General features: G+C 31.9%; 1 protein-coding gene across 13 annotated transcripts; it reads right to left on the bottom strand.

Annotated features, from left to right (window-relative positions):
- Nucleotides 1–288: 288 nt before the first annotated feature.
- Nucleotides 289–15,802, bottom strand: LOC133823330 (uncharacterized). 13 transcript variants are annotated; one of them, XR_009888249.1, is made up of 6 exons: nucleotides 15,140–15,802; nucleotides 13,925–14,089; nucleotides 13,395–13,463; nucleotides 12,159–12,644; nucleotides 11,618–11,703; nucleotides 293–536 (listed from the first exon to the last, which is right to left on the bottom strand). XR_009888249.1 is itself a non-coding variant. In XM_062256005.1 (5 exons), exons 2-5 carry the CDS (start codon nucleotides 13,990–13,992, stop codon nucleotides 533–535), a joined length of 273 nt encoding a protein of 90 aa, XP_062111989.1. In that variant the 5' UTR covers nucleotides 13,993–14,089; nucleotides 15,140–15,800; the 3' UTR covers nucleotides 289–532. The 13 variants fall into 13 exon arrangements, 4 of the variants coding, with proteins under 4 accessions (XP_062111989.1, XP_062111986.1, XP_062111987.1 ...); XR_009888250.1 differs by lacking the exon at nucleotides 293–536 and having other exon boundaries at nucleotides 11,438–11,993; nucleotides 12,159–12,242; nucleotides 12,513–12,644; nucleotides 15,140–15,801; XR_009888252.1 differs by lacking the exon at nucleotides 293–536 and having other exon boundaries at nucleotides 11,438–11,703; nucleotides 12,159–12,242; nucleotides 12,513–12,644; nucleotides 15,140–15,801.
- Between the last annotated feature and the right edge of the window lie 1,812 nt (nucleotides 15,803–17,614).

The following is a 17,614-nucleotide window of genomic DNA, read 5'->3' as shown; positions in this document are numbered from 1 at the left end:
AGGAAATTTTGAAATTACGGTATGCTATAGAAACAGAGGATACGATGCCGAATTTTTAAAAAAATTTATAAGACTAGAACCTAATAATGATGAATTCATCTATGCTTGATTATTGTGTTTGTTTGTATTGGTTTTATAGGTAATTATGAAATTACAGTATTGTAACGCCCTGGATAGCCAAGACCGTTACACTGTGTGTTTATAAAGTGCCAGACTTGCTAATCAAGTCATTTAAATAAAACTGTGTTATTGAAACTATTAAGGAACTAGGGTTAAAAGCGTTTTGGTCTCAAAAGTCACGTTTTCATTAAGAAACATTGTTTATTTACACGGGATCCCAAAAATAATAGTTTAAAGGCCATTTACAAAAGTCACAAGGTTTAAATACATTAACCAGCCATACTAAGGCAAAACGAGCAGTTAGGTAATCCCTGTCCTGACTCACTCCTCGACCATGGTGATCGAACAGCTGGCTATGTACATTTCACCTCGGAGCTCTCCACCTCAGGCTTGGTCCAGCATGCCCTTGCCTTTACCTGCACCACGTAGCACCCGTGAGCCAAGGCCCAGCAAGAAAACACAACAACCACAGAGCATGAACAACTAGCAAACAAATCAATAACTCATATCGCATCTCATAAACTCAGATATATCATCAATCGGTACAATCAAGTATTTCACATACTAGGCATTTCAATTCATAATACACAATTCACAAACGATAACCAGGGCTAACGCTCACAGGTTGCTCCCTCTGCTATCCTGTTATTCTTGGCAACCAGTGGCCAATCTGCGCTCTGTGCGCTAATTTCATGTACGGCACTCTTAAGCCGTTTTTACATGTCCCATGGCATGATACCAACGTTGACACGATACCATCCTCGGGAGCACTTAGTCCCATCTCAATCATACAATCGGGTGCAGTTTTCTTACCTTTCAATTCACTGGTTTCCGATGCCACGAAGCCGCGAGCACGGTCCTCTACCCCAAGCCTCTCCAAAAACCTAATCACAACACAAATGAAACATCCTTTGTCACTAATCAATCCATAGCTACCTCCCCAGAATCAATCCCACTCTCTCGGAACCCCCAAATCACTAAAACAATGAACCAAAGACATCCCCCGAACCCCCGGAGCAAAGGCTCAAAATTGCAAATTCTAACATCCTGAAATTGGCCTTGCGCCGCGGCGCCCAGCAAGTCAGAGGACTCGCCTGCCCAGAAATTCAGCCTCGCGCCGCGGCGCTCCTTCTCGAGCCCAGGAAATCTGGGTTTTCCCTGTGTTTTCCCCGAACCCAAATCACTCCAAATCATCCCAACTTCATACCCAAGCCCCAAAACTTATTTAAAACCCCACATAGACCAACCAACAACCTATAAACACTATAATCCAGCTCAACTACACAAACACCCACAGAATTCACACTTAAATTCACATTCAAACCTTTGAACCAAAGCTTGAGAAATATGTAAACCAGCCCCTTTAGATTCTTAAACCATAACAGCTACGAGAATTTAAACATGATACACTCTTGCCTCAATCAAGAACCCAGCTTGAATTCTCCCCAACTCTAGCTTCAAATCACCTTCTCCTTTTGATTACTCCAACTCTAAATTCATGCAAAACCAGCCACCAACTTGCTTCAATTCATATTCATCATCTAAAAACTAAACTTGAAACTTAAACATATTATAGCTAAATCCTTACCTCTGAGTTTTCTTAGCCTAAGCTTGGTTGATAACTTCAAACACCCCTTGATTCTCCTTCCAAGAGCTAAAGTTCAGCTTCCCTTTTTCTACCTTTCTTTTGTTCTTCTTCTAGGTCTCCAATATATTCAGCATAAAACCAACTCCCAAAATGTTATACGTAAATGTATTTCCTTCAGTTCAAACTTATCTATTTACTGCCAAAAGACTAATTTATCCCTCTAAATATATCCCTTTCTAACTAGACCTCAAGGGCTTACTTGTCCTTTCGCTGGTTTACAATTCTACCACCTCTCCAACAAAACTTGTTACTCTCTATGGTTACTAACAGTTACACAGGTTACCAAAACACCAGTTACCACTATCTAGCTTTCTAGGACCGTCTCGGCACGTGCATCACATTGAAATCACTGCATCCACGTGGTACAAATCACATATCATAATTATCACATAACATAATACACATAGTCATATAACATGCTTAAAATCATAACCATGCATCTAAATCATTAAAATCACACATAATTCCCATTATGCCCTCCAGGCACACTAATCAAGGCCCTTAAGCCTAATTAGTGAATTTGGGTCATTACAGGTATGCTATAGAAACAGATAAAACTCTGTCGAATTTTTTAAAAAATTTATAAGACTAGAACCTAATATAGGTTTTTTTCTAACTTATTAGGAATTTAATATTGTTATTAGTATGGATAAATCATGGATGCTTGAGAAGAGAGAAACATCACAATTTCAAGATGGATTCAACAAATTTTTAGAGTTTTGCCTAAAGAATTATAGTGATCCATAAAAAATCCGTTGTCCTTGTATCGATTGTGGTAATAGAGTAAAGGGGAATATTACCATGATAAAGGATCATGTATTTTCTCAGGGATTTAATATAAGTTATAGTAAATGGTATTGGCATGGAGAATTATTAAATGACGGTCCATATCCATTAGGTAGGCGAGGTGTAGATGATTTTGAGAGTAATGATTTTGATGATCATCCTATAGAATTGCTTGATAAAGCACAAGAAGAGTTTTTTCATAATCCAGAAAAATTTATAGTATGGTTAGAGATGGAGATAGACAATTGTTCAGTGGTTGCAATAAACTAAGATTGCCAACAATGGTTCAATTTTATAACATAAAAGTAGAAAATGGAGTTAGTGATAAGTGTTTTAGTCAATTTTTAGCTGCTTTCAAGGAGATTTTTCCACTAGAAAATTATTTTCCGGAGTCTACATATGAAGTAAAGAAAACATTAAGTTTGATAGGGTTGAAGTATGAGAAGATTCATGCATGTTCGAATGATTGTATTTTATATCGTAAGGAGTATGCAGACATGGACACTTGCCCAAAATGTGGTTTATCACGGTACAAACCTAACAAAAGTAAGGAGATTAGGAAACTTATTCCTCAGAAAGTGCTATGGTACTTACCTTTGATTTCGCGACTGAAGCGATTATATCGAAGTGCAGAACACTCTAAGAACTTAATATGGCATGAGACTAGACGAGTGGAAGATGGCAAACTTCGGCATCCTGCAGATTCACAGGCCTGGAAGAAGGTAGATTATATCAATCTAGAATTCAAAAATGAACCAAGACATCTTCGTCTCGGTTTAGCTGCTGATGGAGTAAACGCCATAGTTTATGGCCTGTCTTCTTGGTTATGTACAATCTTCCTCCTTCGTTGGTCATGAAAATGAAGTTTATGATGCTTTCATTAATGATTTCAGGCCTAAAACAACCAGGACACGATATCGATGTTTATTTGGCACCATTAATTGATGATTTGAATGAGTTGTATGAAAATGGTGTTGAGACATATGATGGTCTTAAAAAAGAAGTTTTCAATTTGAAAGCGGTGTTGTTATGGACTGTTAATGATTTTCCAGTATATGGTAACCTATCAGGTTTGAGCACAAAAGGTTACCAAGGTTGTCCAATTTGTTGCACCAACACAAAGGCCCGTCGCTTGTCAAATTGACACAAAATGTGTTATATGGGTCGTAGACGATATTTGCATTTAAGTCATCCTGACAGAAATGAAGAAAAAGCATTTGATGGTACTATGGAACGAGACCTTGCTCCTTTGCCATTGTCAGGTGAGCAAATTCTTAAGGAAGTAGAAAAAGTTGACTTTAGGTATGGGAAGAAGAATAAAAACAAAAAAGTCAATTCAAAGAAAATCAATTTTCTTTCAACTTCCTTACTGGAAAGATTTACTCGTTAGACATTTCTTGGATGTCATGCACATAGAAAAAAATGTATGTGAAAGTATAATCGGTACATTACTTGATATCCCAGGTAAAACCAAAGATGGTTTGTCTAGTCGTTTAGATCTTGTTGAGATGGGTATAAGACACCGCTTGGCACCTGAAGAAAAAGGTAAATGCACATATTTTCCTCCTGCTTGTTTTACATTGTCTAAAGAAGAGAAGCAAGCCGTATGTCAATCATTGACAGAGATGAAAGTGCCTGATGGTTATTCATCGAATGTTCGAAACTTGGTGTCTATGCAAGATTTGAAGTTAATTGGAATGAAATCAAATGATTGTCATATATTAATGCAACAATTACTTCCAATTGCCATTCGATCAGTTTTACCAAAAAGAGTTCGAGATAGTGTGACAAGTGTGTGCATCTTCTTTAATCAACTATGCGGAAAAGAATTGGAAATGAAGAAGTTGAATGCATTGCATGATGAAATAGTTGAAACTTTATGCAAGCCTGAAAAATATTTTCCACCATCTTTTTTTGACATCATGATACATTTGATGGTCCATTTAGTAAGAGAAGTGAAGTTGTGTGGGCCAGTTTGGGCGAGATGAATGTATCCATTTGAAAGGAATATGAAGTTGTTGAAAGGATATGTTACGTAATCACCATCACCCTGAAGCTTGTATGGTTGAGTGTTATTTAGCAGAAGAAGCTATGGAATTTTTTTAAGAGTACATGGTTGGAATCGACACAAACAAAATTAACAAACCACAGAATAACTCGGATGGAGTTGATAGAGGATTACGAGGGAAAGGAACAGTAGTGACCATATCTCATGCAGAATTAGATCAAGATCATTTAGTTTTGTTGGAAAACAATCCTGAGGTCCAACCATATATAAAGTAAGTTATAAATTTAATAAACATTATGCTCTTTTTTATGTATAATTGAAATTTTAATGTTGTACTTTGTATTTGCAGTGAGCACATGGAGTTATTACAATCAATGATTCAAAACAAGGTTAAAAATAAATAGAAATGGATTATAGATGAGCATCATAAAACATTTAGTCGATGGTTGAAAAATACTATTCTAGCAATGTTGGGAGAAGAAAACCATGGAGTGTTGACAGAGTTAAAACGCATATCATTTGGAGCAAGTGTTCATGTAATAAAGCACCATGCTTACATTTTTGGAGGAAAAATATTTCACACAAAGTCAAGTGAAGATGCTTGAATGGTTCAAAATAGTGGAGTAAGTATTGTTGCAGAAGCAATGCATTTCGCTAGTGCAAAAGACAATAATCCAGTAGCTGGTACTATGGCATATTATGGGGTTGTTGAATAAATATGGGAGCTTGATTATTCCTTATTTCAAATTCCCATTCTCAAGTGTTCTTGGGTGGACAACAATGTTGGGGCTAGAATTGATGAACTTGGATTCAATTTGGTTGATTTAAGTAAGAAAGGTCACAAGAATGATCATTTCATCATGGCTACCCAAGCAAAACAAGTGTTTTACATAACTGATCATGCTGATGATAAATGATCAGTTGTTTTACGAACCCCAGAAAGGCAGTTTATAGAAGATGAAAATGACGAAGAAAATGATGATTTGTTTCATGATAATTTTATTGTTGGACAACCAATACATGAACAAGTTGAGAAAATCCATGATTTCAATGAAGATGATGATGATGGGGAATACATTAAAAATGATATTAGAGACGGAATATGGGTAGATTGTGAATCATCCAAGAAAAGAAAAAGGAAAAGAAAATGTGTCCAGTGAGTAATGTATTCATTTTTATGTTAAATATGTATTTATTTATTTCATAATTGTAACGTTAATTCTTGTTTATGTGCCGATGATAAATTCTGAAGGGGATAACATACCAAATAGGCGAGGCCCAACAAAGAAGAACAATATCAGTCTCTCTCAATTATAAGGATTGGAGACAAGTCCAACAAGAATTGAAGAATAGAATATTGGATGATGCATATGTAAGAAAATATTTTAATTACTTTGCATTTCATTAATCATTTTCTTTCTATTTCAGGGTGGCTTTAACATTCCAGAAAATTGGAAACCAGAATTAATTAAATGTGCGGGAAGAATGATGAGAGATTTTAAGACCAACATCACTAGTGACTACATCTACCCTTTGGAAAAAGACAGTCTGATAGATGAACTCCAAATCCTTCCTAAGAAATATCCAGAACTTGACCTAGAAGATTGGAGGACCTTTGTTAGCCACCGTTTATCTCCTGAGTTTATGGTACTATTATGTATATCTATTACGTATATGATTTATTAGTTTTGAAGTATTAATAATTGCTTAAAAACTTATCATTACTTATTTTATGTAGGCTTTGCGGGAAGCACAACGTGAAAGAGCTCTCAAATATACTTCGAGGCATCGTACATCTCGTATAGGGCTTGCCAATGTTAGAGAGGACTTGGTAAGTAATTCACATCACTATTTTACAACTGTCAACCTGTTATGAAGAATATTGCACTCACCAACTTTAATTAATTGTTGTATGTTGTAGAAAAATGAACTAGGTGTGGCAGATGTAGAACGATACCATGTTTGGATAAGAGCACGAGAAAAGAAGAAGCTTCTTATCACAGATTTGGACAAACAAATTGAAGCAAGAATTGTAAGTGGTTTCAAGAAAGTATTTTAAAGTAATTTAGGAATGATAAGTTCTTATAAGTTACTAATATAAGCGATTATTGGTTTGTTTGACAGAATGAGCTGAAAGAAAAAGTTAGTAGTGGAGAAATCATTGCAAGGGGTCGGAATGACATATTTACGCAAGCTTTAGGACACCTGAGCACCCAGGGCGTGTTAGAGCACTTAGGTATGATATTATTTTTTATTTGTTGCATTTAACTTCATTCTACAATATTTTAGTTTTTTAAATAAATTGGGTTGATTATTGTAGGTCATTTGCGAAGATTTCGTCCGCCTTTGGAAGAAAACCAAAAATAGCAACAGAAATGGCTGATGTTGTTAGTAAGAAAGATGCAGAAATTGCAAGGCTCAGAGAAAAACTTAAAGTTTTAGAGGAGGAAAGAGTTAAACATGCAAGTGGGATAGATGATATGGATGAACACAACAACGATGATGAGTAGAATGACAAAGAATATCACACAGCGTACATGCAGGATGACGAAGAATATCACACATCGTTCATGCAAGATGTGTTACTTTGTTCAGATAATATTAATAATGTGGTGGCAGAAGGTGTTATCATTGATGGGATGGGTCCACTGACTATTCATGGTGTTCAACTGACAAACGAATACGCGATGGTGTGAGTCACCAAAATGTTACAAGAGGATGCTGAAATCCCATATTCTGTTGGGAAGATACGCTATGTTCGAGATACTTATGACGTATTCATTCCTTGGCCAAAAGAATTAGTTATGACTGATCAGGTATAAAAGAATTCTTTAATTTGTTACCTATTAAAATATTTGTTGGTCCATTATTTTAATATTATTTTTACTTGATGTTGCGTAGGGTCCTCTAAAAAAGAAACCTCCTATGTCAAAAAGCCCATCCAAGGATAAGACGAACCGTAATTCTCTGACTAGCCCACATCTGTCATCAGCTGGGTCTCACGTCAATCCATAAAACACTCTGACCGAAGGCCGATCACATCATGAATCGCATCCATGTTAGCCTTCAGTTTATGGTGAGAGAATTTTGTAGAGTTAAGGGAATAAACACAGTCGTCTCAATTCCAGTGGACCCATCATTCATGAATCGCGAGTCAATATTTATAACTTCAGAGGATGTGGAACAAGTTGCTACTTTGCATATGATTGGAGGCTCAGCAATGATATTCGGATTAAGGTATCCCTTCAACTAATTATTTGGAATGATATGAAATTTAGAATGGTTATGAGAAATGCTCTATGATCTGTTGCAAATTTTCATAGTTAATTGAATGTTTACAGGTTTGGGTAGTCCTATTTATAGGGGAAGCTCTGCCGAAATTTTTCAAAAATATTTAACACTTAAGAAAGTTTTACAGATGCATTTGGGGGTCCCTATTTCCAAATCAGCGTGTCTTTTACAAGTTTTTTGACACTGAGCATCTTAGCATTAATAATGTTAACAATGTAGAACGATCAACCATTGACTTGGCAAATTGGTTGATGACCATGGATAGAGTTGGTCAACTATACTTTATACCTTGGAACATACGGTAAGAAATACTATAAACTTTTCTTATTTGATCATTCATATATTAAAAATTTAATTATTTTATTTAACACGCTTATTATTTTAGGGAACATTGGATGTTGGTGATTGCTATGCCAAAAGGAAAAATCGTGTTCTTGGATCCACTGAAAGCACACAAATGTCCAGAAGAAATTGATTCAATGATAATGAGGTAAGTTTTAAATTTTTTAAAATATTTGTTAAAATGCAACAACTATTACATATTAATACATTTTAATAACTTTTGTTAATTTTCTTTTTTAAATAGTGCATATTATAAGGCTTCTTCCAATGAATTACTCGACAATCCTACAAAGATATTCAATGTTTCATGTCCAAGACAACCACAAAGTCATGAATGAGGTTTTTATGTGTTGAAGTACATTAGAGATCTTGTACGGGCATCAAATGCAATAGAAACCTTAAAAGAAAAAGTAAGTTCATTTTTTATAACTTATTTTAGTATCGATTATCTATAAAATTAATTTATATTTATTAATTTTACAATTTGATGGGAAGAAGCAATATTGTGAGATTGCAGACCTCTTGGCAATCCAACACAAATGGTTAGGTCGATTGATGACATACATTTATCATTGAGCCTATTTTGTTTATAAGTTCGTTTAGTTGTAAGTTTAGTTTTATGTAAATGTATTAATGTTAAAACTAGCTATCTTACTTAAGTACTTGTGTTTTATATGCTTATGTATGACATTTTTAATTAATGAAAGTTAGCATATTTTCATTCAAAAAAAATTCTTAACCAATTCCAATTGTAAAAATATATATAACTATAAATTCATATAATTAGACCGTTGAAAAAAAATTAGGCCAATATATATATATATATATATGTATAATTAGACCATTTAAATAAAATTAGGCCAAATATATATATATATAAATAGAATTTGACCATTTAAAAATAATCAGAAATAATTATTAAAAAAAAATGCACTTTCTACTTCGGTTTTTACCCTAAAATGTAACTTTCCACTTCGGTTTTTACCTAAAAACTGAAGAAGAATGTCCCTTACTGGGCACTTTGTACTTCGGTTTTTAGGTAAAAACCGAAGTGGAAAGTGCACCTTTTACTTCGGTTTTTACCTAAAAACCGAAGTAGAAAGTGCCCAGGATGGATGCGTGCCCCACTTTCTACTTCGGTTATTATGTAAAAACCGAAGTAGAAAGTGAGGATTCTACTTCGATTTTTAACTACTTTTTACTTCGCTCCGAACTACTGCGGTTGCGAATTTTAGCGAAAACCGAAATAAATCAAGCTTAAAAACCGAAGTAAAAGCCCTTTTTCTTGTAGTGTGAAAGTCTTACTTTTTCTGCGATTTTTCATGAACTTTTCTCTGCCGTCGAATATACTGCGGTTTTCATTACTTCCAAAAATCGTAGTGTATTGAGCAAAAAAAACGCAGAGAAAGTCCAATTTTGTAATAGTGACTTCTTTTTATAGGGCTTTAATGGAGCTCTATGTTTATAAATAAGTTTTCTTTTTAATCTTTATTTTGATGTTTATATTTATTCTTTATAATAATTTTTTCTTAATGCTTTTCAAAGACGGATTAACTTTGAAATTGATTTAGTTATTTAGGTGGAACTTGTAAGAGAAAACCTAAATTAGACCTAATCAATATAGGTTAGGATTGATTTGTGTTTAGGAAAGGAATATACCTAATAACTTTTGTAGTCAAATTAGGGCTTGACTTAATGATATTGATAGATTTAAATTCTTTATAGGAATATTAGAATTATCTATTGGTTAGATTCACTTGTGACTTGGGAAAATCTTGTGGATAATTGGGAACCTAGACTAACAATTAGAACATTAAATTAAAGATGATGAAAGATGCTTATGAAGAACATAGGGAAAAATAAATGACATAGATATTTTACTGATTTTTATTTTTTTCTTTTATTTTGGGTAAGGGTGTAGTTATTCTTACCTATATTTGGAATATACTTTTTGCACATTTTAGTATCCAATGGATTAATGTCTAGTAGATTATGAGTTATCAACAATGACATTATATTTTTTTAAATCGTGTTTTTGTAAATTTAGGTCATTATTTTTTAAAACAAATTTTAGGCACCGTAAAGAAGCTATAAATAAAAAAAATATTTATGAAAAAAATTCCTTGTAATTATATGATTGACGTGCAACTTACGAGTAAATATTTATAAGCACAGTGACCCTTTCCTATATATTGTGTTTCCCATGAATGACTATTTTTGTCATGGCCCTTTGTAAATATATGATTGAGGTGCAACTTATGAGTAAATATTTATAAGCACCATGGCCCTTTATGGTCTCTGCACTGAATTAACAAGCATTTAGAGCTGGCGGGAATGGTTCTCCTTCTTCAATTGCCATTAGAATATCCCCACCCTCTAAGTTTTGAGGAGTTTTTCCTTCAAGCTTTGATTCTTGTGGATACTATTTGGAAGGAAAGAAACGCTATTGCCCATGGCTTACCCCCGTGCCTTTTACAGTCTTATGCACTAAGTTCAATGGCTGTGTAGCTGAATGGAACACTACATCTTGTTCCCCAAAGGAAATGCATGCAACGTGGTTGCCACCACCGCCTAATTGGCTTTGTTTCTCAATAGATGTGACAATTTCAGAGGGTGGCACAACATTGGCAACAGTGTGTCGTAATTCAGAAGCAGCCATCATCACGATTATTACTGAAGTTGTTCAAGAAAAGGACCCTACAAGAGCAGAAGCCTAAGCACTCTTATTGGCAGCTCATTCTGTAACACATCAAGTGTCTACATCATAAAGATTCCAAAGCAATTGCTTAACATTAGTTGATGTCTTTGGCAAGAAATCCATGGAAGAAGCTCCAAATCTAGCTGATATTAAAGAAAAATTACAGGTGTGTCGTGCTTAATTATGTCATTGGGAGTGTGCAAAGATTGATAGAGAAGTCAATTATATGGCTCATAACACTACTACAAAAACGGGCTTTCCCGACAGTTTTTAACTGTCGCTATGGAGCAATGACGATAGTCGACTAACTGTCGTATTTGCCTATGCAGGCGTAGGGATAGCTACACCGACAGTTAATAAGTATCGTCGTTGCTGGCTACGCCGACAGTTAATAGGTGTCGTCATTGCTGGCAACGCCGACAGTTAATACGTGTCGGCATAACATTAAATTTATATATATATAATAATTTTTCGATGTATATTTTTTAAAACTTTTAATTATAATTTTAGCAATTGAAGTTTGATATAAATTTAAATAAAAAAATTACTCACATAATTAATTCATACAATTGAAATGTAAATAATACATCAAATCCCTATGAGACTAAATAATTCACAATAAAAATTCATTATAATTCTCAGTAAAAATTCATTATTCTCAATGTAAATAATTCATCAAATCCTCAATGTACATAATTCTTACAAGCAAGAAAGAAAATAATACCCAACAACTTGCAGAAGAATTTCTCTATGCCTTGGTTCTCTTATATAATTGTCTTGGTTCTCTTAAATATCCAAGTAGAGTTTTAGCTTACAATACAGAATAAACACCGTTAAAGTCAAACCAAAACTGTAATAAATAGAGAACTTGAGGTTGCAGAAGAAATAAAAAGGATGAATGTGGTTTTCAGTCACAAAAATGATTTATATAAAAGTTGTATTTTTCTTATCAAACTGGATAGCCTCATGGCTTAAGTAGTTAATCTTAGTTCTTTAAACTAAGGAATACATACTTGTCGGTTTCAATTTAAAAGTCTTAGTTCTTTAAACTAAGGTGATGCCCGGCATTCTCTCCATAGTAGTAAACTAGAGACTAATAGCTACAGTTTAAAAGACAAAATCGTAAAAGAAAATCAATATACGTGGTGTACGGGTGGAAAGGAAAAATAAATATCACTAGATAGCTGGAAAACCAAAACTACTTTTCAACCACGAACCAAGAGGAAAAGTGAAAATGATTTTACTAGTTAAATTAAGAGAAGTACCTTGAACACTTCAACAAGAAATGAAATAGTTGCATATTCATACATGTACTTGCCATTGCTTTGGGAAAGTGTAGTCAATATTCCCTAAATTATTTATAGAAATAGAGCATATATAAAATGCTTTGAAATAACATATATTAAATACTGAAAGAATCGGAATATAAAATGCTTTGAATAGAATAATGGCAATCTCTCTTAAAATTCTAACATCAACCTCATATAATCACCTTTTTTTCCACAAGACAAATTGTTGAATACTTTAAACTTTCCAGCCTAAAAATTCCTTGTGTCCTGTGTGGTAGTCTTAAAACAGGTTGTAAATAAATGTCATTCTAAAAGCTCACCAACACATACCTGGAAGAGTGTGAGTTGGGCAGATAGAGTTGTAGCTTCTGTTTGAAGAGTCTGAACTTTTCACTCAAGTTCCTGTATTTTGCGAGCTTTCCTCTCCTTTGAGCGAGCATAGACTGCCGATTAGCCAATATCCTTTGTCATATAATGAAAATGCCAGGGGAAAAGAGCATACTTAGAAATAGAAAATTAATACAAGATATAAAACTAAAAATATAGTTATATTTCACCAATAATGCATGGATCTATTTAGTGCCAAAATCTCAAGTAATTCAGAAACTTCTCAAAAGAATCATATTGCCCTCAACTTATTATCCAAAACCTTTTTACAAAACAATACATTTAATTAATTGCCTACCAAAGATCTTATCCTATAAAAGGTTATATAGCATGAAAATTTCATCGAACTTTCCTAGTCCCATCTTTTAACTAATGTTATATTCGTTTTGCTAAAGCTAGGAAATCTCTATGATGATGGCTACCTTTTCACGACCTCAATTTCTACCTCCAGTCGTTCAAATATCAATATAGAACAAATACTGCACTATTACATCCTCTTGGATGGTAAATATTATAAATCATATTTTCAACCGTTTCTAGCCTAATTCAATAGTTAATAAGCATGATAAAAACCAGTTACTTCACTATATTCTTTACTAAAAAATGAAACAAGCATAAATGGGGTTTCCCAAGCAAGAAAAAAAATAAGTCATTTAGATTTTGGAGTGGAAAAAAAAATCTATCAACAAAAGTTCTTTGTTCTTTAACTACTAATCCATGTGTGACACCATAAAAATATATGTTCTCTCATAAATACCTCCCTCCCAGTCCCAATGGAGTGACTAATAAACCTCTTTCAATATGTGGATGGAAAGAGAGGCATACTTGATTTCAAATATGTATCCAAGGCAAAAGAGTTCATTCCAGAGTTGTCGGATTATTTTGTAGGCAATCCTGTATTAACACAAATAATTAAGTAAAAAATTTCAACACTCAATAGCTTTGCAAGTTGCAATGGCCACAATTAGCAGAAAATCACTAGTTTCCATATATCTCAAGTTCACATGTTGTGCTTACTTCAAAACTAAGAGAACAAAACTAACAATTGTATTAATGTTAATCAGTGCAACTATTTTAATAGTAAATTTTAATATATTATTATGTCAACAACAAAAATCGGCCTATAATACATTTTCATTTACAAGGGTTGTCGCTCTTTAACTTTCATCCTGCTTGTTTATGCTAAAATTGGTAGGAGAAGGGAGAAAAAGTATATTCTGTTAAAAAAAACCAGTTTCATAGCTTAAATTGCTGTTTATTTTCAAATAAAGGGAAACTAAAAACAAAAAATAATAACTGGTAAAAAAATATGGTGGAATGGTTATATTTACAGCCTCTAGAGACAAAGTACTGACCTGAGTTTCTCCACTGGAAGACAACCCAAAATCAATTTTGCATACAGAACAGTAATCAACCTCCTCATCCGAGAGCTTCTCTTTCTGTTTTGCCAGGGACAAGGGAGATGATAACCAACCTTTGGGGATAGTTTTCCAGAATCATTTCAATTTCTTCTTCCTCTTCTGCATAAAACAAAACAAAATTTACAAGATCAACTTATGATAAGTTTTGTGTGATCTGTATAAATTTAGTCTGACCACAACAAAGTTATTGCTGCTATTCATGTATGCTAGAATTTTTCAATGAAATACTTTATATTTATATAAATAAGTAGTTTGAACTTTTTTGTGCATGGAAAAAAAAAGGCTATGTTCTATTTTTCTTTCTTTGAAATTCCTACCAGCATAAAACATTTTGGACAAGAGCATCAATTTTTGTATATGACCCGCAACAACAGTAGACAATTCACAGGAGTTGATTTTGAGCAAGTATTCAAATGTATCAATTGTCAAAAACAAGTTCAAGCCATACCAAGGTATACAAATTAAACTTCATATATTCATATTTTCTTTCTATCATGTATAAAAATATTTTTATCATTCAGGAAGGAAATGAGCATATCCCAAGTTTAATTTCTGTAGCCAGCAATGAAGAATATGCAATCTATTTAAAATGTGCAACATATGGTAATGATAACGATGTCAAATACAAATATATTATCAATACACTTTTAAAATTATCAAATGTAATAGAAAAATGGTCACCAAGAAAGAGCCCAAAATAATGGTCGCTGAAAAATATAGCCTAAATGTATAAATGTACAAGAGAAATTAGTAACAACAATTTTTCCTTTTTTTCTTTTTAATTTCGAAACACATATACACATAACTAGTCACTACTAACTTAAAATCAGCTAAAAAAACCACACAAAAAAAAAAAAACAAACAGCGAATATTTCCATCCACAAACACAGAGAACCCTACCACTAAACACATAATTTTGATTCACATTTCAAAAAATAATACAGCTATTGAACACTATGAATTGAAAAATCATTGCAAATTCTCGACAAACAAAACAGATTCATACCATCCCTAATGCATTTAAATAAACTGAGAGAAATATGAGGCTATAAGTCTCAAAGAAGAATGATATACAAATTCTCATTTTATTGTAAACATTACAATGATATAGGTTAAATATGAGGCTAGAAATCAAAACACAGAACTCACCTGCTTCAAAAACTGGTCGGCGGAGAAGGGGCGGCGTTCGCGGAGGGGCGGCGGCTGAGCAAACCAGAACGTTAAAGCTTGAATGAAAAAAAAAAAAAAAAGAGTTTAGGAGGCTAGGTTTTCTTTCTTTTTGGGCTTGGGTAACAATGACGAAGTGGCGGTTGGGTAACAAATTGGTTGGGCTTGAAAGCCCTGACCACGAGGAGACTAAAGAAGGTGGCAGTGTGACCCACGACGGCTTGGGGTGGCCGGAACTAAGCCAAAACCGTTCAAAATTCCATGGATTTCGGCTAACACCCACGGTGGGTTTTGGGCCCGATCCTGAAGTGCGTTTTTCTTCCCATGGTCTGCTGAGTACGGTGGTGATGGTGGCTCAGCTCATAGAGGCTCGAAGTGGCCGGATTTTGCTCGAAAACGTCAGGGTGGTAGTGACTTCGGGCGGCCCGTTGATTGGGATAGGCGGCGCGTACGGTAGCGAGGCTCGGTGAATAGGGTTTCGGGGGCTTGCGAGGCTGCTGGTGCCGTGCGTGTCGGCGGCCTGGGCCTACTGGGATGCGAGCGAGGAAGGAGGCATCTCTGTATCAGGAGAGAGGGAAGATAGAATACAAGAGGGGGAGAGAGAGCACCATTTGAAACTAGGTTCAGATTTTGTTTTTCAATATATTAACATTTTATTTTCTTATTTCTTTCTTAATTAAGTTATTAGCAAAACTCTATTTAAATAATAAATTTCTTATTTGATTTATTAACTAAAAGTTTATTTCATTTTATAAAAATTTAATTCAAATTTCATTTCACATATTTAATTATATTAGTAGTTTTACAAATTTATATTTGGTCCAAAATTATAAATTAACTTTTAAGTCATAATTATTTTAAATTCTCAAAATTTATTTTTATTTTAAATTCCAAAATTTAAAAAGTAAATCTACAAATATTGATAAATCTCATTTATTCAAAAATAAAATTATGATAATCTTAATTAATAATATTAATAGAATTATAATTTTTATCTCATTAAGTTATTAATTAAAAAAATATTATTATAAAAATTTTAATAAATTATTAAAGAAAAATATTTCAATAATTTATTTTCAACTAACACTTGTATTTAGTGTTAAAAGTTATAAATTAACATTATTTTATATGTATGACCACATAACACATTAAAAATTAATACATTTTTTTATAAATATATTTACATAATTTAGTTTATTTTTAAAATTATATTTCATCAGCTATATTTTTAGGTTTTTATATTTATAAAAAATATATTTAAATATAATAAATAAATTATTAATATCTAATATTAAATATGATTAAAAAGTTAGATAAATTATTTAAATAATTTATTTTTAAATCAAATAAATTTAGTATTACAAATTATTAATTACTACTTTGAAAAGTTTTATTTCAATATTAATTAACTTTTTTTAAAAATAATTTTTATTAGTTTTAAAATAAAAAATAAAATAAATAAGTATTATTAATGATTTTTTATTTAAAAAAACTCTTTTTAAATATATAATAACTAATTGAATTAATAATTAATCCTATAGTGTAAGCATTGCCTTATAAATAAATTAATATTATTTTAAACATACATATTAAAAAAATTATACCTAATAAATTTATTGAAATTTTAAAATTATTTTATAAATGTGTTAAAGAATAATATAGTTAATTTTATAAATATGTTAAAGAATAATAAATTTAAATTTTGATATAAAAATTATTATAAATACAAAAGTTAATAATATGAAAAATTTAGAAACAAAAAAAATCTAGTTTTAAAAGTTTTTAATAAATACATAATTTTTATAAATATATATATTTACATAATTTAGTTTATTTTTAAAATTATACTATTCATTATTATTTTTACAATAATTTTCCAATTAATAAAACAACTGTTTTTTAACTAATACAAATTTTATAAATGTGTTAAAGAATAATATAGTTCATTTTATAAATATGTTAAGGAATAATAAATTTAAATTTTTATATAAAAATTATTATAAATACAAAAGTAAATAATATGAAAATTTTAGAAACAAAAAAATCTAGTTTTAAAAGTTTTTAATAAATACATAATTTTTATAAATATATATATTTACATAATTTAGTTTATTTTTAAAATTATACTATTCATTAGTTTTTTTTAAATATTTTTCCAATTAGTAAAACAATTCTTTTTTAACTAATACAAATTTTATAAATGTGTTAAAGAATAATGTAGTTAATAATATAGTGCATTTTATAAATATGTTAAAGAATAATAAATTTAAATGTTGATATAAAAATTATTATAAATACAAAAGTTAATAATATGACAAATTTAGAAACAAAAAAATCTAGTTTTAAAAGTTTTCAATAAATGCATAATTTTTATAAATATATATTTACATAATTTAGTTTATTTTTAAAATTATACTATTCATTAATTATAATTTTTTATTTGAATTTTGGCGACAT

This window comes from Humulus lupulus, chromosome 3, assembly GCF_963169125.1.
Source record: "Humulus lupulus chromosome 3, drHumLupu1.1, whole genome shotgun sequence".
Classification (NCBI taxonomy): Eukaryota; Viridiplantae; Streptophyta; class Magnoliopsida; order Rosales; family Cannabaceae; genus Humulus; species Humulus lupulus.
The sequence above is the reverse complement of the archived record's forward strand: the minus strand, read 5'-3'. Positions and strand labels throughout refer to the sequence as shown.

What these genes read in the sequence shown, in the direction of transcription:
- LOC133823330 (XM_062256002.1), bottom strand. Translation starts at nt 13,992, where the DNA reads ATGAGGAGGTTGATTACTGTTCTGTATGCAAAATTGATTTTGGGTTGT. An exon ending in GGATACATATTTGAAATCAA is followed by an intron (nt 12,645 to 13,394) that starts GTATGCCTCTCT and finishes TATATGACAAAG; the next exon opens with GATATTGGCTAATCGGCAGT. An exon ending in CCCAACTCACACTCTTCCAG is followed by an intron (nt 10,953 to 12,512) that starts GTATGTGTTGGT and finishes TTTATGATGTAG; the next exon opens with ACACTTGATGTGTTACAGAA.